The 25,265-nt window shown below is 43.9% G+C and overlaps 1 protein-coding gene across 8 annotated transcripts in view; it reads left to right on the top strand.

The window, feature by feature from the left end:
- The window catches only part of LOC126272688 (hemicentin-1-like), a 1,027,565-nt gene that overhangs the window by 410,507 nt on the left and 591,793 nt on the right, over positions 1-25,265 (top strand). For 4 of the 8 annotated variants that reach the window (XM_049975713.1, XM_049975709.1, XM_049975711.1 and 1 more), the window contains exon 2: positions 10,907-11,278. In XM_049975713.1, the coding sequence (XP_049831670.1) occupies positions 10,907-11,278 (372 nt within the window). Of the gene's footprint in view, positions 1-10,903; positions 11,279-25,265 lie in introns of all 8 variants that reach the window. The other 4 variants (XM_049975712.1, XM_049975708.1, XM_049975710.1 and 1 more) reach the window with 1 other exon arrangement.

Below are 25,265 nucleotides of genomic sequence, written 5' to 3'. Positions count from 1 at the left end.
CTTAACCCACCGATTCCATATTCTCCTAACAGTCATTGGATCTCGACCAACGCGAGCAGCAATGTCGCGATACGATAAACCGCAATCGCGATAGGCTACAAACATACCTTTATCAAAGTCGGAAACGTGATGGAACGCATTTCGCCTCCTGACTCGAGGCATCACAACAACGTTTCACCAGGCAACGCCGGTCAACTGCTGTTTGTGTATGAGAAATCGATTGGAAACTTTCCTCATTTCAGCACGTTGTAGGTGTCGCCACCGGCGCCAACCTTGTGTTGTGAATACCCTGAAAAGCTAATCATTTGCACATGACAGTATTTTCTTCCTGTCGCTTAAATTTCGGGTCTTTAGCACGTCATCTTAGTGGTTTAGCAGTTTAATGGCCAGTAGCGTATTTTGTAAGATACACTTTTTTCTGATACGCCACGTTTTTATATGACCATGAATATAACGAGAGTACGCTTTATAGACTTTTGCCAGACAATGCATCTATGAACGTGCAAGTGACGTCCATAGAAAGCCCTTACGAAATGGGGAGGGACTTGAAGGTAATCGGCGCCTGACGCAAAGATTCTCAGTTGATTATATACGTGAACAAAGTATAAGGTAATACACACAGACATATGGTGTCTGCGAGTTCGTGTTCGGGCTGATTTAAAGTGTGACCACCACATCTAAACTTGCAGAAGGTGGACGACAGCCTCTGGTTTACTGGAAGGGTCCTAAAAATTTATAATTGACGCATAGAGGGGACCGCTTACAGTATTCTCGTTTAGCCAGTTAATGACTATTTTTCGCTGCTCCATGATCCTGACCAAGCTGTATTACGTAGAGACGGAGCAGATTCGAAGATTATAGCATGTTTTGTTATGTGTGTGTTTAAATAACGTGAGAGCCTCCAGAACGTCAGAGATATGCTTGCGAGACCCTACAAGAGAGCCTTTGTTCAGGGCCGAGAGTTTTGTTCGCAAAATTCTGAAAGGCTTTGTTCGAAGCTGGCCCAAGGGACATACTTCTTCCTGCAACATACAACATTTTTAATGAACATGGCGTTAAATTTATAGAACTTAAAGCTAACAGTGGTCGGTAGTGACAGTCATTCTTCCTGAGTATCATACACGAATGCGATAGGAAACAGTCATTACCTAAACTCTTTACCCAGACATTTCCCAATCTCTTAAGATATCGTGTTTCTGTTTGCACACAAATGAATTGCAAAAGTGTTAAATGAAATACAGTATCTGATGCTATATTAATTACAGAGATATCTACATCAGCTGTAATGAAATTACAGAACTAATTTCTGCAACTAGTTTCATGTTGTAAAAGAAATGAATTCAACGGCTTTGCACTATCCAAAATGTAATTTATAAATTCAGAGAAATTAAAATATTTAAAATGTAGAATATATCTGTGCTGAGCATGGTCATATCTTGGATATTAGATGAGTAACCTTAAGGTAGCACGAAACATGTTTCTATCATCAACATCCGTGTTTGGTGTGACTATCAAGGTCACAAATAAACTCTTGTTTTCATTGTGGCATTCAAGCACGAGACCCACGAATGTTTACTTCAAGAATTTATTTGCCATGTCTGATAAACTTGACTTTTCATTTCAAGAAGATTGCTAGCTCAAGCCTTCTATGAAAATATACATCTTCCCATCGCACCTCAGACGTGATCTGTGAGAGAAAAATAAGCGGTCAGGCCCATCTCAGTGAAGAATCTATCCATTCCTCTAGACGCGTGTTATCAAAGTGGTAGAGTGTGTGTTTCCGATTACAGTTTCAATACAGTTTCCAAACAACAAATTGCCGGTGCAAAACTGTCCCGAAACGCTTCCTGTGTGTCTGGTAGCCACATGAACAACAGTATATGTAATTATAAAAACGAAAGGTAACTCCCTAAACATCGTGAAACATCACTGAAAAATGTGAGAGTGAAAAGAAGAGAATTGTATTTTCTCGAGGCAAAATCCTTTCCATAACAATTTATCAATTTCCTATTTTGAGATAATTGCACTGTAACCTACATATCAAGTAGATAGCCATCTACTCGGAGGCTGTTATTAAAGCCAATGAGCGTTACTTTTGAGAGAAACGACATAATGGAAACAGGGTGGTGCGCGTGTTGCAATGATCAACACGACATCATCTCAGCATTCAGTATGAGTAAGTGCTTCATCCAAGCAGTAGCTCCCCTTACGACGAGTCCACCAGATTTAGTGTATGATGGCTTTAGCACAGGCTGGGGTAGAGTAGTGGGTAGATTTTCAGCAAACTAGGATCGCTCTAAGATGGCATTTCATGTTACGTATTGAGGAAATAGGGGAATTCGTTGGTCATACATATAAGCAGCTTAACTTTGATTCCTGCAATTAAATTACTCCAAAGCTCAGTCTAGCTTGTTTTATTCACAGTCTTTTACGATCTCGATATCGACTGGATTTTAACCCATAATCTTTCTTCCTTCCTTAGTCCACTGAACCGCGCTGTATGGAGATGATCACACATTGTGCGTGTACAAATAAGTGATATTTTTTTTTGCTGTATTCATTGAATTATTACCCGAGCGGGTAACAGTTGACAGATTTTCTTTTATTTTTTATCATTGTTCTACGACTTTTTAATCTTCAAGACAATGAAGCGTGTGTCGCCCTGCCAGATACACTACTGGAAATGGAAAAAAGAACACATTGACACCGGTGTGTCAGACCCACTATACTTGCTCCGGACACAGCGACAGGGCTGTACAAGCAATGATCACACGCACGGCACAGCGGACACACCAGGAACCGCGGTGTTGGCCGTCGAATGGCGCTAGCTGCGCAGCATTTGTGCACCGCCGCCGTCAGTGTCAGCCAGTTTGCCGTGGCATACGGAGCTCCATCGCAGTCTTTAAAACTGGTAGCATGCCGCGACAGCGTGGACGTGAACCGTATGTGCAGTTGACGGACTTTGAGCGAGGGCGTATAGTGGGCATGCGGGAGGCCGGGTGGACGTACCGCCGAATTGCTCAACACGTGGGGCGTGAGGTCTCCACAGTACATCGATGTTGTCGCCAGTGGTCGGCGGAAGGTGCACGTGCCCGTCGACCTGGGACCGGACCGCAGCGACGCACGGATGCACGCCAAGACCGTAGGATCCTACGCAGTGCCGTAGAGGACCGCACCGCCACTTCCCAGCAAATTAGGGACACTGTTGCTCCTGGGGTATCGGCGAGGACCATTCGCAACCGTCTCCATGGCTACGGTCCCGCACACCGTTAGGCCGTCTTCCGCTTACGCCCCAACATCGTGCAGCCCGCCTCCAGTGGTGTCGCGACAGGCGTGAATGGAGGGACGAATGGAGACGTGTCGTCTTCAGCGATGAGAGTCGCTTCTGCCTTGGTGCCAATGATGGTCGTACGCGTGTTTGGCGCCGTGCATGTGAGCGCCACAATCAGGACTGCATACGACCGAGGCACACAGGGCCAACACCCGGCATCATGGTGTGGGGAGCGATCTCCTACACTGGCCGTACACCTCTGGTGATCGTCGAGGGGACACTGAATAGTGCACAGTACATTCAAACCGTCATCGAACCCATCGTTCTACCATTCCTAGACCGGCAAGGGAACTTGCTGTTCCAACAGGACAATGCACGTCCGCTTGTATCCCGTGCCACCGAACGTGCTCTAGAAGGTGTAAGTCAACTACCCTGGCCAGCAAGATCTCCGGATCTGTCCCCCATTGAGCATGTTTGGGACTGGATGAAGCGTCGTCTCACGCGGTCTGCACGTCCAGCACGAACGCTGGTCCAACTGAGGCGCCAGGTGGAAATGGCATGGCAAGCCGTTCCACAGGATTACATCCATCATCTCTACGATCGTCTCCATGGGAGAATAGCAGCCTGTATTGCTGCGAAAGGTGGATATACACTGTACTAGTGCCGATGTTGTGCATGCTCTGTTGCCTGTGTCTATGTGCCTGTGGTTCTGTCAGTGTGATCATGTGATGTATCTGACCCCAGGAATGTGTCAATAAAGTTTCCTCTTCCTGGGACAATGAATTCACGGTGTTCTTATTTCAATTTCCAGGAGTGTAGTAACATATGAGACTGTTGACAAACTGTTGGGCTATCGGGATACTGCGTTTGTTTCCATGCGTTATAAACGCCCCCAACGTTCCTTGTAATTATTTGCTTTTGGTGAAGAATATATTCAAGTTACGAATAGAGGTACAGTAGCTTGTTCCGTTGTTTCAGCTGTTTCATTTAAATGGAACTCATTTTTTAGCTGGGTAACGCTTCCAGCTAGTCTTCAAATATAATATTCACAAGAATTGCGATAGCAACAGCACCAAGAATTGCAATAACGGAAGCAATATAAAAGCACCTAACTTCAAAGATGGAAATCGTGAGCTTGGTAGTAAATCGTAGGGAAGTAGAGTACATTTTAGCCAGCAGTAAGCATGTAATAAGCGCAAAATGTAAATACAGACATGGCGTAACAGCAAGAATATTGCAGCAGGACGTACATTAAAACCACATAGCCTTTCTGGTATTCGGCACTCTTGTATTAAGTGCTACCTCGAGTTGTCCTATAAAATGAGCAGTCGATGTTAAAGTGGACATTATGGTATCGTATGCAATACACGTTGTGAAACGGCTTGATTGTTTATTTGGTTGCGTATTTTTTCTACCTAGCAGCTAACTACTCGTGAATAATTATGAACTTCGCAGTCATTACAAAGCAGTAAGAGTATTTATCCTATACAGTGAAAATAAATACGCCGAATGCAGAATATGTAATAGAAAAAATTAAGTGACGATATAAAATAAAGGGACCAAGGTACGGACATCGGTTCGTAATAACGTCTGAAAAAAAATCGAGATAAGGTATCGTACAATACGTTCCTCTTGACGGTCGTCAGCAAAACTGCTGGCGTCCATGCAGAAAGATGTGAGACTTGCAGGAACAAGAACAGGACGCAGTATCTTGTCATGCGATGTCACAACTTGAATAGCAGTGTGGCTGGGAGCTGGGGGCGCCGCCATTGAACAAATGTGTCATGACAGGAAGGATGCGTAGGTTCTAGGCCAGGACACACACAACTGAAGTAACATAGAATAGTGTATAGTAACATATATTACTCACCTTTGGTAACGCTCTTTACTGAGAGTGTAGAATGCACTTTAGCTGATCTGTCCCGTGTTCACTACAATTCCATAAACTCAAACTGAATAATGTTCTCTGAACTGAAGTCGGGGGGGAACTAATCTTGTGTTTTGATGTACTATTGTAAGAACAGTTTCACTAACAATACTCACTTAAATCTCTACTCAGGCGGCCTCTGTCCATGCTCGGTAATTCTGTTCACTATTCTGCTTCTACCGAAGACTAACTATCTATCAGCCACTGTTTCTATCTCAGTCGACAACTTGAAGAGTTGAAGACACGACGAATGTTCTGCAGCAACTTCTGGCAAGACTCGGACTAACTGACAACTTGCAACTAGCAACTTCTGCTCGTGCACGGTTAGTTCGATGGGCTTCTCTCTTCCTGCTGGCGCTGCCGCTGCAGGGGGCGTGATGGGTTTGCGGCCAGCGATTTTCCTGCTGCGGACAGACGTCCACGGTACTTCTGAAATATCGGAAACAATTCTTGTGCGGCATCTCAGTGTACTGCAATTAGGACTTTCTAGGAGCCTTTGTAAGTGCACTAATATTCTTGTCAGCCTGAATAATTATCTTTTGATTTTCTGTGCCTCGTGCTGACTGGGTGTTGTGTGATGTCCTTAGGTTTAAGTAGTTCTAAGTTGTAGGGGACTGATAACCATAGATGTTAAATCCCATAGTGCTCAGAGCCATTTGAACCATTTAATTACCTTTGATGAACGGCAAAACTAAACGAATGGAATAACCAGGGAACGATTGCTTCTGATGTTAGTCCACGATGCGATTATATAAATGTGATACCATAGCAGATTTTATTGAATTCCGTCTTTACATTTCGCCCGATCTCGTCCACAGTGATACTTAAGTTAGAACAGACCAATGGACCGTTCGCAGAAAGTTATGATATAGTGTACAGCACTAGTTATGAAGGCACTATTTCTTAAGCCTTGTCGGTGATGTGTCAATTTTATAGATCATTAAGCAGAGTATGCGGCGAAGGAGTTCTAATTTATATCACAATGTGACATGAAACTTGGTTTTCAATGTTTCTATCACACTCGTAATAATGTACGGCAACGTAAAACAAAAAAATGTTTTATTTAACTGTGAAGGTAGCTTCCATCTCCTTCCTGTGGGAGGAAGTACTGAGGTCTCTTTCCCTCCAACTGACGAAGTGTACTTCACCAACGACAGTAAAATTAATACTGATTAACTCCATTTTCAGTTAAGTGAATTAAATTAAATGTGCAATCATACTGTGACAACAAACGTAAGATAAAAGTTTTTAGTAAATCCCGCCATATGCAAGAAATAACACACATCTACCAGAAAAATTTACGCCCTATTCTTTAACTTTATCACAAAATTAAATAAACTTCATATCATTAATTTGGTTAATAGTCCTACTTGGAAACAAGTATGAAGAGAATGGTGGAAAACTGGGAGTCCCACAGGGTTCTACTATTGGCCCACTAATCTACTTGCTTTACGTTAATGATCTGCGATTTTATTTGAATCGAGAGGCAGAATTACTATTGTTTGCAGATGATACAAGCATTTGCGTCAAACAGAGTACAGAAGCGACAACAGAGAAATTAGTAAACGATTTATTTATGAAAGTTTTGTACTGCAAAAAATATTCCACCTCCAATTAACCTAGAATGCCAACGAGATATAATAAAAAGGGAAGAGTTGTAATTTCTTCTTTATGCATATTGATGAAAATTTAAACTGGGAAAATATTACATTGGATCTGCTGAAAAGTTTAGGTTAGCTGCTTTTATCGTAAGAGTAACTGTAGAAATAGGAGATACAGATGTTAGTAAGTTATCATATTTTGCGTGCTTTCATTCAGTGATGTCATATGGAATAATATTACGGTGTCACTCCTCATTTAGCCAATACGTATTGATCACACAAAAGAATTAGCTCGTTTTATGGGTAGGATTCACAAACATGTATCTTGCAGGCATCTCTTCATACAGATTCATATTAACCATAGCCACACAGTACAGTCATTCATTTAAGAACTCTGCTGTCAGCAATCCATCTGAATTTGAGAATAAAAGAAACATTCAGGAGCACAACACTAGAAGTAAAAATTATCGACATCATCTTTTAATGACCCAAACTTTGGCATAGAAAGGGGTAAAATATGTGGCCTTTAAACTCTTTGACGGTATACACACTGAAATATACTGCCTGACTAATAGAAAAAGTGTTTCCCAACGTAGATTTAAAAAAATTTCTTCATATAAACTCCCCGTACACCACAGTGACATTACTGAATACTAGTAGTTAGTCATCTTTAAAGAAAAACAGTCTGTCAGTGGCCAGCATACATCCATCAATTTTTTTTTATATCCTTGGGAAATGCGTATTTGTCATTGGAGCGTACACCAATCGCGAGTTATTACACTCGTCATATTCCAAACTTTTTCATGTAGACACGCTGGGTTAGGTGAGCAGCGGCAGATATTAGGTAATTAGCTGTAACCGCGGCAGTAGTGTCTTTGCGCCCCTCCCAGGGCTCTGTTGCACGGAGCGGCAGTGGGCCTTTCTCCTTGAGAGTAATAGCCACGATATATCCGCCTGGGTAGAGCTGCCATTACACTAAGTTCTCATCTCCACGGCCTGCAGATAATTCCCTCCATCCTTTGTTCAGATAAATCATATCGCCCAGAAATGGAGACAGAAAGTCATTTATAAGGGTTTACCTCATTAATATTGTCTTAGAGGATCACTTTCTAGAAACGTTAGATGGGCGATATGATCTCACTGATGATGGAGGGCAGCCTATAACGTGTTATAGCTCAAAGTGCGCCGTACATCATTTATCGAGCGGCATTTATGAACGAAATAGCGGGCCTCCGCGATGTTCTTCTGGCTTAGCCGAGACGGATATCGCCCACCAGTGATTCACAGCGCTGGGTATTTCCTTTTAAGAGGCGTTGCCGCTGAATTCGAACACAGACTAGTACTTGACTGAGCATTTGTTGTCAGGGAGAAACAAAACGGAACTTGTAGCGCTCTACGTCACTTCTGACACATGTCCAGACTACAAAAATCTGGAAAGCAATAAAACTGCAGGAGCTTCTATCACTAGCGGCAATTCTAAATTCTTACCCCTAAGCACCTGCTCTCTTGTCAGCGTAATTGAATTCGAAATATATACAGCATGTGCAAATCCTCTGCTAGCGTTTTTACTTACGACTGCTTGATACAGAGTGAAACATTATCTACAAAGACATTCGACCATAAGATCAGTGGTTCCTAAACTTCCTTGGACCATCTCATGAGATATTTGGCATTTGTTACGTATGTGTCACTATTACTATCGAAAACACGTGGTAAAATGTTCGATATATCTGTCTAGTACTTTAACTATGTCAGGCAGTTGTCCGTAAATTTGTTTCAAAAGCTGAAAAGCTGCACTGCATTTTGCAATGCGTTAATGCTAGTAATTATGAAGAAATTGTTATTAATAACTTACTACAGTCGTACAAAATTGTGCTAGTAGTAATTTTCTTTTAAAAAAGCTTAGTTTCATGACTGGAGCACAATCGACCCCATTTGGTTTTTACCCATTAGAAAGCTTCATGTAACCCCTCAGGGGGTAATTATGCCAGGTGGCGAGCTACTCCCTAAGATAGATGAACAGAGATACACAGGACCGTCAATATATTAACAAACTAAGGCATCTGGCTACTGAAACAATACGAAGCTACAGGCTGGGCAAATTAAAACTGATATGAAAAATATTTCATGTGCCTTAAGATAGGCAACACAACTTACATCATCAACACGGGGTGGATATTGTAGGTTGTGTTGCCTACCTTAATGTGCATGAAATACTTTCCACATCAGTTGTACTTCTCCCACCACGTACTATCGTTGTTCCGGGAACTTAACAGCTAACAGAAATATGCGTCTATGATGGAAATATGAGATGTTTTTGATTATAGGTATCATCTCTCAGCTTAAAATGGACATGCCACCAGCCATACCGTTCGAGCAACAGGTTGCAACATCGTGTAATGACAGAGGCTTGCCTACAGTACGTATCACCACGCAACACTAATTATAGGACTGATTATATACTTCCCGCTTCCGTTCAAATTTTCCCATAGTGCGCGCATGAATTTCTACGTATTTCTTCGGAGCACAACTCAAAGCTGTACTGCGTCCACCACCATTTGCCGCCTTCGCCTGTTCGAACTGAAATATTTCCGTGCAACGTTTATTCGTTTTATGCCAGTAGTTCCACAATGGTACATTTAAGATTTAAGGTTATTTCGGAAATTTTGCTCCATTCGATGTCCGTACCTTGCTCCAGTCACATTATCAGGTTCTTTTCCTTCGAGCCGTAACTTTTTGGAAAATAAAATAGCCCCCAGAAAACCTGACTCCAGAAAACCTTTCATTCACCTTCAGATAGTTATGTTCCCTGTCTTCAGATGCCTGAAATATTTTTCAGGCCAGCTTTATTTTTATCACCCTGTATCAGATCCGTGAAACATCTCACGTCATATACCGAGGAGACAAAGAAAATGGTACACCTGCCTAATATCGTGTAGGGTCCTGGCGAGCACGCAGAAGTGCCGCAACGCGACGTGGCATGGACTCGACTAATGTCTGAAGTAGTCCTGGAGGGAACTGGCACCATGAATCCTTCAGGGCCGTCCATAAATCCGTAAGAGTAAGAGGGGGTCAAGATGTGTTCTGAACAACACGTTGCAAGGCATCTCCAATATTTCGTGACCAGCGGAAGTGTTTAATCCTGGAAGACTGTTCCTGGAGCCACTCTGTAGGTATTCTGGACGTATGGGATGTCGCATTGCTTGATGGAATTGTCGAAGTCCGTCGGAATGCACAATCTACATGATTGGATGCAGGTGATCTGACAGAATGCTTACGTACGTGTCATCTGTCAGAGACGTATCTACACGTATCAGGGGTCCCATATCACTCCAGCAGCACACATCCCACACACCCCACACCATTACAGAGCCTCGAGCAGCTTGAACCGCCCCTGCTGACATGCAGAGTCAATGGATTGACGATGTTGTCTCTGCACCCATACACGGCCATCCGCTCGAGACAATTTGAAAAGAGACTCGTCCAACTAGCCAACTTGTTTCCAGTAATCAATAGTTCAAATCCTGTGTTGAGGGGCCCGGGCAAGGCGTAAAGCTTTGGTTTGCTCAGTCATCAAGGGTCACCAGTGGGCCTTCGGCTCCGAAATCTCATATCTATGATGCTTCATTGAATGATTCGGACGCTGACAGTTTTTAGTGGCCCAACACTGAAATCTGCTGCAAATTTGCGGAAGGGTAGCACTTTTGTTGCGTTGAACGATTCTGTTTAGTCGTCATTGGTCCCGTTCTTGCAGGATCCTTTTCCGGCTACAGCGATGTCGAAGACTTAACGGGTTCCTGATATTCACAGTACACTCGCGAAGTGGTCGCACAGAAAAATACCCACTTCAGCGCTGCCTCGAAGAGGTAGCGATGACACCACGTTCAGAGTCACGTAAATTTGGGCAACCTGACGTTGTAGCAGCAGTAACTGATCTAACAACTGCGCCAGACACTTGCTGTCTTATATAAGCGTTGCCAACTGCAGCACCGTATTATACATGTTTACATATCTCTGTATTTGAGTACGCATGTCTGTACCAGTTTCTTTGGCGCTTCAGTGTATTTCACGTCTACAGAGCTGAACAGTGTGCTCTCCTGTCAGCAGGTTGTTGCTGGGGCCTGCAAATCGAGAAGCTGAACGTGCCGGAGGCAGTACGTAACGGCAGCCAGAGCAGCCTGATACTGGACTGCGACTACTCCGTGGCCGACCCCAAGCACTGGGACGGGCTGGTCGTCAAGTGGTACTTCAACAACGAGCCTCTGCCCGTCTACCAGTGGATCAAGGACGAGAAGCCGCAGGGATTCGGCGTGCTCAAGGACCGCCTTAACCTCACCTACGAGGCGTCCAGCGAGAAGGAGAAGAAGCACCGCGCCCTCCAGATCCTCAACCCCACACCCGACCTCTCGGGGGAGTACAAGTGCGTCGTCTCCACCTTCGACAACGAGACGTCCGGCTCGAAGAAGATGGTCATCTTCGGTGAGTGCCTCTACTTTGTTACTTTGATCTCGATAACGATGGCAACCAATAAGAGTTTTTTCTCCTCTTTTTCTCTTAACGAAAATGGCATATTGCCGTGATTTATAACGTGCTGAATGTTAATACGCCGTGTCACTGGTCATTGTTTTCAATTCATTTGACTAGGGCACAATAGTCGGGAATATAGCGCTAGCCCACAATATTACAATACTTCGAAATATAGTAAACTACAAAATTTTACTTAATGTACATGTGGATTATAGGAAGGAGATCCCACGATAAAATTTGTATGTAATTGGGGTGCGGCTTTTAGTACACTGATTTTCAATCACTGGCAGCAGGGACGACAGTAGCTCAGGTGGGCTCTGAAACAAACTGAGCTTTGATGACTTATACGGATATTGTTCATACTTAATGTTGCTTCAAACCTGCGTCAAAGTCCATTACTATTGCGCCACTGTCAAATGAACGGTGTGTAGTGTAATGCCAGTCTCTTGGCAACCCATCACCAGATGTTTTCAGTGGCTGAACCATCTGGTGAACGTTCTAGCCAAGGCGAGAGTAGCCTCTGTATCGGGGTAGGTCAGGGCTTCACCATCATTGTCTTGTTGGAACAGAGCGTCTTGATAAAATCATTGATAGCGCATAATCACCGGCGTTCGCACAGGTGCCTATGCGAAACAGAGGAGGTCATGTCTTGCACCTCATGGTACGTCTGCTGCGACGTGACGCGCTGGGCCAGATAAAGAAACCAATCTGTTAATTCCATTCCCCTCGAATCCTACATACACAGATACGCCACTCGTGATACTGTGTGCAGAACCGACACTCGTCTGCAAAGACCGCGTGTTTGGACTCCTGTGTCCAGTATTGTCACTGGTTACACCATTTTTGGCGTGTCTCTCCCTGCTGCCGCGTCAGTGGAACCCTCAGAAATGGTCACCATACTCAGAGGCTGCGGTGTTCCAGACGTCGTCGTACTGTCTGCCTTGTTGTAGGCAAGTCCACATCCTCATTGCTACGTACTAGGCTGTACGATACTCTGTGCACGAGCAAACTAAATGTCTGTCCTCTCAGGCGATATTCACGTGTGGCGGTTGAATTCCCACATGACGTAGAGATTGGCCCTCCCGAATCCATCGAATTCATGTTCGCATGACAACTGCGGCAACGGCTGTATCGTGGAATCATAAAACGGAATATCAGTAGGTCCCACGCTTTCTGCTGTCGAACATGCAGGTCACATTTCTCATTATACAAGGAGTAAAATTGAATTTTCACACACAATCAACATTGAAATGCGATTTCTGAAGGAGAAAGACGTTGCGTAATTTTTCCATGTACACTGAATGTACTCACATCAAAAAAAGTTTTGCATCACCCCGGTTCCCAGAAATCCTGAAGATGGACGTTGACTGTGCATAATGTATCACAGACAGAGTCCCTTTGACTGTTCAGAGATGTCACTAAATCGGCCACATATGTAAACAACCATGCGTGAGCAGCGCCTATTAGACGGACAGGGTCTGACAGCCTATCAGTTCCAGTCATTCTACCAGGAAGGAGGTACACGGCTCGTTTTGTGTGTAGTTCAAACATGCCTAGTCGGCCCGTACCGCAGTTCGATCGCGTCCGCGTTGTTACTTTGTACCAGGAAGGGTTATCAACGAGGGAAGTGTCCAGGCGTCTCGGACTGAACCAAAGCGATGTTGTTCCGACATGGAGGAGATACAGAGAGACAGGAACTGTCGATGACATGCCTCGCACAGGCCGCCCAAGTGTTGCTTCTGCAGCGGATGACGGCTACTTACGGCTTATGGCTCCCTGACAGCAAAGCCACCATGTTAAACAATGTTTTTTGTGCAGCCATACGCGTCATGGTACGACTCAAACTATGCACAGTAGGCTGCATGATGCTCTAATTCACTCCCAAAGTCCATGGCGAAGTCCATCTTTGCAACCACGAGATCATGTAGCGCGTTACAGATGGGCCCACCAACGTGTCGAATGGACCGCTCAAGATTGGCATCACATTCTCTTCACTGATTAGTATCGCATATGCCTTCAACCAGACAATCGTCGGAGATGTATTTGTAGGCATCCCGGTCAGGCTGAACGCCTTAGACAAATTGTCCAGCGAGTGCAGCAAGGTGGAGTTTCCTTGCTGTTTTTGGGTGGCATTATGTGTGACCGACATACGCCATTGGTGGTCATGGAAGGCGCCGTAACGGCTGTATGATACGTGAAGCCATACTCCCACCGACCGGCAGCATATTGGCGAGGTATTCGTCTTGATGGACGACAATGCCATTTTCACGTTTGATGAATGCTGCCTTAATTGTTTTACAATGTTAATGACCCGCAATTTATTTTGTTAAGTGTCAATAGTTATATTATTTTTATTAATTTTGCTTGGATGTTGCATTATGAATAACAGACGGAGAAGTGAAAAGAGTCTGTGAAACATGTTTAGGTGCACATCTCCATCAAAAGATACGTCATAAAGTTTTCTCTAATCTGTTTCTGGATTTGATGGAATATTACACAATTTATTATTATTGCTATTGGATGATTCACAAAAAATTCAAACCTCCCATTTATATACTGTCACACGATCTAACAATACTAAACAGAGCATTCAGGCAGGCTGCTGTTCCAAAGGAAAGATTGTCGACTTGAAGATACGAACGTTCACTTTAACCAGAGAATTTTGCTGTAACATCGAACAGAATACCAAAAATTTAACTGAACTAAATTTAATCATAAATGATTCACAGTAATTATTTTTAACTCGGGTTGGTGAGGCTCAGCTTTCGATATAGGAAGTATTTTATTTCCGTAGTCTTGTTGATTTTGCAGCTAATTGCCACGCCGACTGATACGGATTCTGATGAGTGTCAAGATTACTGTTGCGGTTACAAGAATGACTATTTTTGTTACTGTATCGATTTACTTTCGCCTTGCGGATACTTTGAGTATTTTTTCCATACACAGAGTCAGTGGATTGTTCTTTACTGCCTTCATTGCTATAGATGCCAAGAATGATTTTGCAGTGAAGTTATACTATTGGAAACACTCACATAATGACGTATATCCAAGCAACAGTTTAGTGTTGTTATTAATCTAATTTTCATTCATGAACACAAGTAACTATCATACATCACAAACATACGTGTTCTGAAGGCTAAGGCCTTGTCGAGGCAACCACTGTCTTCAATGGTTGGCTGTTCGTTTCATCTTTATGTAATTGGTCGCATCCTATGCTGTTCTGTATGTCCCCTAAAGACTACTTCTTAGGTCGTCCTTTTTATTCGCTTCCAATGACTTTCCCATCAAGTAAGTTACTGGTGATACTGTTGTATCTAACGGCATGCCCAATAATTTTTTTCCTCTTTTCTATTTCCTGTAGTAATCGTCTTTCTTAGTTGCCATCTATTAACATTTTCTCATTGGTTTTTATTTCCGTCTAGCTCATTCTTCTCATTTTCCACCAAACCCAGATTTCAGCAGCTTGACGTCGATACCTTTCCAGTTCACCCAGAGCATAACTTTCATATCCATAGAGCAGTATACTCCATATAAAGAATTTTGTTAAGACTTTATGACATCCATATTCAAAGGTCTTGTGGTAAAAGTTTTTCTTGTCATGAATATCTGTATTCAAATGTTTCTTGGTCAAAATGTTTCTTGTCACGAATGCCTGTTCTCACAACGCAATCTTCTCCTTCACATTTATCACACATCTGTTGTCCTATATTATTTTACAACAGAGGTTACAAAATTGTTTCACTAGCCACAAATTTCAGAAAAACGCTTACAATCTTACTTAGTTCCTCAATTATTGTTACTACCTATTCTACCTTATTGTTTCTTCGCTGGCTGCAGTAAGAACTTACCTTTAAATAGCTTTTCTCAATTTTGCACAAGAGTGTGCAGCGTTCCACCATCCAGTACACCTGTTACATGGTGCCTGAGATGTTCATTAAGACTGACGTTCCGTTCTTGTAGTGTCATTCACTGTGCAGAATTGTCGTGTAACGTCATTTGCACAAGGCGTACCTACTAAATGTGCTGACCTGTCGGCAGTATTTGCAGTACTTTGTACTGGCTACAGTTGGAGTGCCGTGGCATCTTGCACGCACTCCCATCGTAAAACATGCAGACAATACGTCAGAGCGATTCTTGCGGCTCTTATGGCGGTGCCGCGCGGCCAGTTAATATGCACTTCAAAGTTGATGACCTTAAGTGTTAACGGTAGCTTTATCGGTTGCCCACTCACGACAAGACTTTTCACCACGGTATATGACCACTAACATGATTCGAAGCTCTTCTACCTAATGAGTCGTACGAGAATTATTAGCTTCAGCTATTATATCGTTGGACTCTTGCTCATTTGAAAGTCGCATGACCACAACAAAGCAACCAGAAATGTAGACAGCCCTCTTGCCAAAGGCAGAATATTCTACCCCTTCTCACACTACCCCGAGTGTTCACGGCAGCAGTGCATAAAATTTCAAGTCTATTATATCGTACTCAGAAAGTAGGTCAACGCCAACTCCACTACCGACCGAATTTCGGAGGCCGTCCAGAGATATGTTACTGAGTATTTTCAGTAACCCCAGGAATTTGGCATATTACTCGCAACTGCTATAGACTTGGTTCTGTAAGTGCTGAGAAATTGAGAAGACACTTAGCGCAAAAAAAAGGCTCTGAGCACTATGGGACTTAACATCTATGATCATCAGTCCCCTAGAACTTAGAACTACTTAAACCTAACTAACCTAAGGACAACACACAACACCCCGCCATCACGAGGCAGAGAAAATCCATGACCCCGCCGGGAATCGAACCCGGGAACCCGGACGCGGGAAGCGAGAACGCTACCGCACGACCACGAGATGCGGGCACATACATTTTCAGTGCAGCTCTGAAGAGCTAAGGAAATTGGAACACGTGCCTAATATCGTGTAGGGCCTCCTCGAGCAAGCAGAAGTGACGCAACGTGCCGTCTGAAGTAATGCTGGACAGAACTGACATCGTGCATCCCGCAGGGCTGTCCATTAATCCGTAAGTGTACGAGGGGATGGAGATCTCTTCTCAACAGCACGTTGGAAGGAGTCACAGATATGCTCAATAATGTTCATATCTGGGGAGTTTTGTAGCCAGCGGAAGTGTTTAAACTAAGAAGAGTGTTCCTGGAGCAATTCTGGATGTGTGTGGTTTCGCATTGTCGTGCTGGAATTGCTGAAGTCTGTCTGAATGCACAAAGGATATGAATGGAGGCAGGTAGCAAACAAGATGCTTACTAACGTGTCACCTCTCAGAGTCGTATCTGGACGTCTCAGGGGTCGCATATCACGAAAACTGCATACGCATCAGACCATTACAGAGCGTTCACCAGCTTGAATTGTCGCTTGCTGAACGCAGGATTCATGGATTCATGAGGTTGTCTCCATACCTGTACATGTCCACCAGTTCGATACAATTCGAAACGAGACTCGTCTGACCACACAATACGTTTTCAATCACCAACAGTCCTCTCGCATCTCGTGGTCGTGCGGTAGCGTTCTCGCTTCCCGCGCCCGGGTTCCCGGGTTCGATTCCCGACGGAGTCAGGGATTTTCTCTGCCTCGTGATGGCTGGGTGTTGTGTGTTGTCCTTAGGTTGGTTAGGTTTAATGAGTTCTAAGCTCTAGGGGACCGATGACCATAGATTTTAAGTCCCATAGTGCTCAGAGCCATTCGAACCAGAACCATCAACAGTCCAATGTCGTTGTTGTCGGACGCAAGCGAGGCTAAAGCTCTGAGTCTTGCAATCATCAAGGGTAGACGAGTCGGCCTTTGGCTCCGAAAGTCCATATCGATGTAGTTTCGTTGAATGGTTCTCACGTTGACATTTGCTGATGGCCCAGCATTGAAATCTGCAGCAATTTGTGGAACGGTAACACTTCTATCACGTTGAACGATTCTCTTCAGTCGTCGTTGGTGCCGTTCTGGCAGAATCCTTTTCCAGCCACTGCGATGACGGAGACTTGATGTTTTACCGGATCCCTGATGTTCACAGTACAATCGTGAAATAGTCTGGGAAAACCCCACTTCATCGGTACGTCTTGCTCGTGCGCAGATTATAACACCACGTTCAAACTCACTTAAATCTTGATAGCCTGCCATTTTAGTAGCAGTAATCCGTGTACAACTGTGCCAGACATCTTTTGTCTTATATAGGCAACACCGTATTCTGCCTGTTTACATACCTCTGTGTTTGAAAAAGCATCCTTATACCAGTTTCTTTGGCGCTTCATAGACAAATGGGGTAAAAATCAAATTAAATAAAGTTACAATGTTATCCCCGGGACAATAGGGATCCCTCGTACTAAAATACTCGGAATATTTGCCTGAACAACGACGTTTGTAAATAACACTAAGAGAATGAGTACAGTCCTTCAATTCCGTTTTCCTGCTGCAGGGAGCTGTTACGTACACAGATTACCCAAAGTATTGCGACCACTGCTCAACGTGATATCGAACGCTGCCGGTGGGCGTTTCGGTCCCGTGATGCATATTAAGAGGAGCAGAGACGAATGGATAATTATTTTAGTTACGATACAGGCCACAAATGTGTAAACCCACTGGCATAAGCAACTTTGACAAAATGGCACATTGTTACACCCACTCATCACAGAACGAGTACCTCATAAACGGTGACGCTGATCGGCTATTCGTGCGTTACTACCGTGAGCGACTATGGAAAGTGATTGAAAGACAGTGAAACCAAGTGTAGGCGACAAAAAATGTTGGACTTCGACGCCTCAATTGCAGAACGTGGGAGTCATAGGCCAATATTCTCTGTTAAGTAGGATAGGTGGCGATCTGTACAGACGTGAGGGTAGAGTACAATGATGGTGTGGACAAAACTGTTTTGGAACACATCGAAATGCGCACATTGTCGGACAAAATACCTGTACGTGTTGCAGCGCTGACCAATGAGAGCGTCAATTACGATTGCACTGGGCACGAGTCACCGAAACCGGAGAGCGGAGAAATGCAAACATGTTGCATTCTCAGTAGAATCACGTGTCTTTATTTACCAGGTCGACGGTTGTACCCCGATACGCTGTCACCCACTCTAATGGCTGCCCGAACAGTGCAGTGAGGCACTGTTGTAGGGCGGTGGAGGCAGTGGCATGCCATGATGAATATTCACTGGGCTTCCATGAGAGCTGTCGTAATTATCGAACGCTTCATGACAGCCGTATATTACGTGGACATTACTGTGGCTTGAAGTCTACCACAATGGCGCGGGGTAACTGGAACATCTGTCCATGTCACAAGGGACCATTGATTCAGGAGTGTGATGGTGGATTCAGGTTGATGTCTTGGCCACAGACTTACATGAATTCTGTGGATCACATGCAGTGAGACACTGTTGCAAGGCAGAGGAGGCAGTGTCACGTCATGAGAAACATCCACTGGGTTTCCATGGAACCTGTGGTAGTCGTAATGTGGTAGTCGCAATGTGGTAGTCGCAATGTGGTAGTCGCAATGTGGTAGGCATCATGAGACCCGTGCACTGCGTGGACAATAGTGTGGACTATTTGCTTCCCTTCATGCTTGAAGTCTTCCCCGACAGCGCAGGGTAACTGGGACGACTGTGCGTGTCACAAGGAACCGTCGATTTAGGAGCATAAAAAAAAAATACTGCTACCATACTTGATTCAAAATTTCAGTGCACCATAGATAGATGTTAATACAATTGTTACTCTCATATATTCATTTCATCTAACCTCTATGTTGCTCCTTGTATATAGCCCAATGTTGACATAATACAATATAAGTAGCATTCACGCAAGCTTGTTACTACACCTGTCAACTTCATTTGTAATATTATATGCTCATAATGTTAGGTTTATTTTTGTGTTTTAATATTCATTATGTTTGAAAGCAACGTGTATATTGTGATGTCTCTGAGAGAGAACGTCTCTGAAACTGTTGTGTTTGTAAATCTGCAATCTTCGTGGTAACTTCACATGTGGGAAATTCCGTTTGGTGTGTACGTGTGTGGTGCTTTGCACAATATGGTGATGTACATAAGTGTTGGATATGTTTAGGAATATTCGAAAAATACAATGCTGCAATTTTACAACAAAATCGCGCGGAATTTTCGACGTAAGTACCATAACCACATAACCTTACATATTTACTTACGCTGTATTTCATCGTTTGGAGAAAAGTTATTTTCACGTAGGGCGCTTCTAACACTGTTTTCTACCGTAGGACAACAACACACCAAAAATACTTCGCCACAGTGGAATAATAAAAATCGAAAGCGAACGATAATGTAAACTGTATCTTGAAAATCGTGTGAACAGCCGTCTGATGGTGAACATGCCAGTTCGAAGCCGGTAACGGCGATATTTACCTAAATAAATAGCAGTATTAGTAGTGGCTGGTTGCTACATTAATTGTACACAGCCACGGTCACACCATGTCAGTTTTAGACAAAATAACATAATGGCGGATTCAGATTGATGTCTTGGTCACTTATCTGGACCCAGTGGATCACATGCAGTGAGGCACTTTTCCAGGGAGGGGGAGCCAGTCTCATACCGTGAGGAACATTCAGAGGGCTTCCATGGAACCTGTGGTAGTAGTGGAAGGTATAAGGACAGCCGTGAACTACGTGGATATTGTTGTGGACTGCCTTCCTGATTGAACTCTTCCCTGATGGCGCAGGATAGCTGGGACAACTGTCGGTGTCACGAGAAACCGACGATTTAGGACCGTAATGGTGAATTCAGGTTGATGTCTTGGCCACCGAAATAGATTCGTCTGAACCTGGTGGATCACACCTGAGACACCACCACGCACTAGTTCCGCGCCCCGAAACCCCGAAACCACCGGGAATTACGTGACGGATGTGTAGCCATCAGACTGCAGGTACCTCGCATGATCTACCAGTGACTTGAGGAATCCATGCCACGCCACTGCCGAACTGCTTTCTAAAGGTGGACCAACATCGTACTAACCAGGTTTTCGTAATGTTTTGGCTCATCAGCGAATTAAGAAAACGACTTATGATATTTTTTAACGTGAGCCGTCGGGGGGGGGGGGGGGGGGGGGAGTTGAAGAGGCCGGGCTGTTGCTCTCTAGATGTGGCCGGTTCTCCAGCGAACTCCGGCGGTGTGACGGGCGTGGCTGTCCCAGATATAGAGGCGGGGCGCTTTGCCAGCTGGATCGCGGAGGCAGCAGTTTGGCAGATGGCTGCAGCCGCTTCAAGTCAGCCCGTTGCGTAAGAAAATAAGCGACCCAGCGTGTGCACCCGTACCTAACACTCTGCACTTTGATCGCTCGTCCCAGCGTCCAACGCCCACCGCTGCAAAAATATGAACTTGTCAAGCGTATTGGTCTTTATTTTTAGCAGCCACCACTGTGAAATAAAATTAATAACTCACTAATAGAACAGTCAGGCACTTTTAAAGTCATTACTCAAACCAGTGGACAAAAAACATAAACATTTACAACCCCTCTCTCTTTCTCCCTCTTTCTCCATCTCTCTCTCTCTCTCTCTCTCTCTCTCTCTCTCTCTCTCTCTCTCTCTCACACACACACACACACACACACACACACACACACACACACACACAGGCTGTTTAAACAGTTGTATTGCAGTGTGCATTACTGGTCAAAACAAAGAGATACACTCCTGGAAATTGAAATAAGAACACCGTGAATTCATTGTCCCAGGAAGGGGAAACTTTATTGACACATTCCTGGGGTCAGATACATCACATGACCACACTGACAGAACCACAGGCACATAGACACAGGCAACAGAGCATCCACAATGTCGGCACTAGTACAGTGTATATCCACCTTTCGCAGCAATGCAGGCTGCTATTCTCCCATGGAGAGATCGTAGAGATGCTGGATGTAGTCCTGTGGATCGGCTTGCCATGCCATTTCCACCTGGCGCCTCAGTTGGACCACGTCCACGCTGTCGCGGCATGCTACCAGTGTTAAAGACTGCGATGGAGCTCCGTATGCCACGGCAAACTGGCTGACACTGACGGCGGCGGTGCACAAATGCTGCGCAGCTAGCGCCATTCGACGGCCAACACCGCGGTTCCTGGTGTGTCCGCTGTGCCGTGCGTGTGATCATTGCTTGTACAGCCCTCTCGCAGTGTCCGGAGCAAGTATGGTGGGTCTGACACACCGGTGTCAATGTGTTCTTTTTTCCATTTCCGGGAGTGTATAAACACTTATCCCTCGTAAATACCTGTGATAGGACCGCTGTCATTTTCTATATACAAAACTGATATGGCGGACAGGGTGAGCAGCAGTGTGCGGATGTGGGCTGATGATGCTGCGATGTGTGGTAAACATCGACGTCGATTGCCTATAGGAGGATATAAGATGACTGGAAACAAATTTCTAGTTCGTGTGATGAGTGGCACCTATTTCCCAATGTAGAAAAATATACGTTAATGTAGATGTGTAGGAAAAACAAACCCCTAACGTTCGAATACAGTATTAGTAGTGTGCCTGTTGAAGACCGTCTTTAGGAAATTAGTGTGACCCACTGTTGAGTACTATTGGAGTGTTTGGGATCTGCACCACGTCCAATTAAGGGAAAACACCGAAGCAATTCAATTAGGCTGTTAGATTTCTTACCCGTAGCTGCAATCAACACACATGTATTATGGAGATGATCGAAGCGGAATCACTAGAGAGAAGGCACCAATGAGAAAATTTAGGAAACTGATACTTGACGCTAACTGCAGCCACCACCAACGTACATTTCGCTTAAAGACCACGAAGATAAGATTACAGAAATTAGGGGTGTAATGGAGGCATATAGACAGTCGTTTTCCTTCGCTGTATTTGCGAGTGGAACAAAAAAGGAAATTACTAGTAGTGGTACAGGGAACTCTTCGCCATGCACCGTGCCGTGTCTTACAGAGTATGTAAGTAGATGTGTATGTAGACCATTGTGCCCTATTACAGCCACCTATCTGTTGACGCTGCAGGATGTTTCAATGTTATTACCAGCCTTTCTTACACGCCCTTGCCGCCATCTGCTCATACAATCATTTAACAGTCGTAACATAACTGGTTGCCGACATATTTGGTCACTGTCTTGCGACACACGCCGCTGTAGAGTGTACCTGTTGTCGATGGGAAATCTAAAGTTGTAAGCGGACTTAACAGTGTAAGATTGAATTACTAGTGTAAATAAATCCTAACGCTCCCTGATTTGAAAATCTATGCCCTGTCGAACGAAAGTTTTGACCAATGCGTGAATTTATTAATACAATGTGACTAAAGCAGGAGGGAAGAAAGTTACTTTAGCAGTTAACATGTACTTTAAAACGGTAACGGAGTTTCTCTGAATGTGAGAAATCACCTCCAATATCTCAGGAAGCATGAATAAGCTTCGGCAATGTGGCTTGTGGCCAGTTGACGTGCTATGGGAATGCGAGCCCCAGTTTCTAATAACAACAGCCGAACAGAATGCATCGAAGGTAAAAAATTTTGCAGAACCAAGTTCAGCGTCTCAGCAATCTGCAACATCATTAGGACTTATTTGACCTGCTGATAAGAGGATACATAATTTTCAGATTAGTGGATTCTGGCCTTAAAGAGGAACACTATTCGAAAATTGTGAAATCCGTTAATTGTTGAAGGAAACGCTTGTGTGTAATATTCAGAATAGTGGACGTGTAATATTCAGAGTAGTGGATGGTAGCTTTAAAGTGAATTACTATTCGAAAATTGTGAAATTCATTAATTATTGAAGCCAAAGGTTGTGTTTTACATTGTTCGATCATGCGACAGGTGCCCTGAAATTAAGTTCCAATCGTTCATGAAATAGAACCTTTAGAGAAAATCCGATGAAGCTCTGCAGAGATGTTTAGGGCAGTTCTCTAGTATACCCACCGATCGCGTCACGTTGCACTTCTCAGTTCTGAGCACACTGTGAGAGCGTAAAGGTGCCTAAAAAATAATAGACATATCGCCTGATTAGATGCAACCCCATATAACGTAACGGTCATGCCACCCACTGAAGGGTAATGAAGACGCTCCTGTAGCTTTGTCAATGGGAAATATTTGAACATCCACCATACAGCCTTAATGTGGCTCAGTCTGCTTTTCGTCTCTGCTCGCATGAATCACTGGCCATGGAGACAATATTTTGGCATAGACAACGAGCTGAAGATCAGAGCAAAGGATTGGCCGAAAGCACAGGCAGCTGCCATCTATAATGAGGGTATTGGAAAGTTGGTACAACCTTGCGATAAATACCGTAGTTGGAGCGGCGACGACGTAGAGAAGAAATTGGAAAGTGTAACTGTTGCAAATAAAAGATTTCTGATTTTCACGATGTTTCCCATTTCGCTACCGATCGTGACTTTCTGGACAACCGCCGTGTAATGGCTACAGAGCACAAGTCACACTAATGTGTCTAAATGAAAGATAAGTGATCGGAGAAAACGAAATCAGAGAGAATATTTATACACAACTTCATATAAATGACTTTAGAAAAGAAAGTAAACACAGTAACATACGGTCTGTTACTGCAGTAATAACATGTGGCACGTTATTGTCAGATCCTTAATAAGCATATAAACAGGATTCCAAGAAAATCGCAAAACATATGAAAAGTTTTATCGATGGAAAGAATGACTTAGTGGACTGTAATACGCTTCGGAATAATAGACTTAAGGCAGATCCGTACCATGCGTCAGAAACACTGCCTTTACAACAACAAAAATCATGAGGCCAGTAACAAAATGTGGAATATACGTCCAGTCTGAGAGTCGTAGAAATTTAGCAATGTGAATGAATGAAAATTTGACCATGAAATGCACGTACGTCATGAATGATTAATGAAACTGTATTACAGATGTGCACTGCCTATGCATAACCCAATGCCATGAAGCAATTTCACCAAACGAGAACTCAGCGTTAAGGCACATTCCACATGGAAACACATCTCGTCTTTGCCTCAGAACACGCAAGCGTAAATATTCAACAAATCCTAGCGTTCCTTACGAACAGACAGAACTTTCACTGATCCATTTATCCAGAAACGCAATTCATGCTTTCCGTAAACCTTTACAGACTAAACTCCAAAGATGATAACTGTTTGTAATCTATTTTGGATACAGAATGTTCTTTGCAGTAATCCTGCGATAACTGTTAAGCGAAATAATTGAAATATAGAAATAGTAACACTGAATACTGAGAGTTGAAAACGGGAGGTCATGCCACTGAACCTCCTGGACCGTTCTAAACGCTCATTAAACGTTTGTGTTAGGCTCTGTCGTATGAGAAGTAGAAAAGGAAGATGAGTATAAACTACGGGAGCTATTCAGAAAGTAAGGTCCGATTGAAGTGGAAAGCTGAAAGTGAAAACTGTTTTATTTTCAACAGTTAGCTGCAGCTTCGAGCTGCTTCTCTACATAGTCGCGGCTCCGACTGAGGCATTTGTCGTAATGTTGTATCAACTTTGTAATACCCTCGTCATAGAAGGCAGACGCCTGTGCTTTCTGCCGATTCTCTATGCTCGTCTGTACTTTGTTGTCTGTTCCAGAATGTTGTCTTCATAGCCAGCGCTTCATGTGAGCAGAGAGGAACATCAGAGGGAACCAACTCCTAGCTGTATGGTGGGTGATGACACACTTCCTATCGAAAACGATACAGGTTCGTCCTCATTGCCCCTGGTGTGTGCGGCCGAGAAATGTCACAAAGAGGGAAACGAATTACAAGTACGTAATGTGGGGTTGCATGAAATAAGGCGAAACCTATGAGCGGGCACCCATACTTGACGGGAAATACTACTATTCTGGGCATATTTATACCCGCACTGCGTGTTCAGAACGGAAATGACTGAAGTGGCGATCGACAAGCATACTAGAGACATACTAGAGAGATTGCCCAATGCATCTATGCAAAGTTTCACTGAATTTTCTCTGTAGTTTCCGTTT

The sequence above is a fragment of the Schistocerca gregaria genome, chromosome 5, assembly GCF_023897955.1.
Source record: "Schistocerca gregaria isolate iqSchGreg1 chromosome 5, iqSchGreg1.2, whole genome shotgun sequence".
Lineage (NCBI taxonomy): Eukaryota > Metazoa > Arthropoda > Insecta > Orthoptera > Acrididae > Schistocerca > Schistocerca gregaria.
Note: the sequence above shows the minus strand (reverse complement) of the source record. Positions and strands in the feature narration are given on the sequence as shown.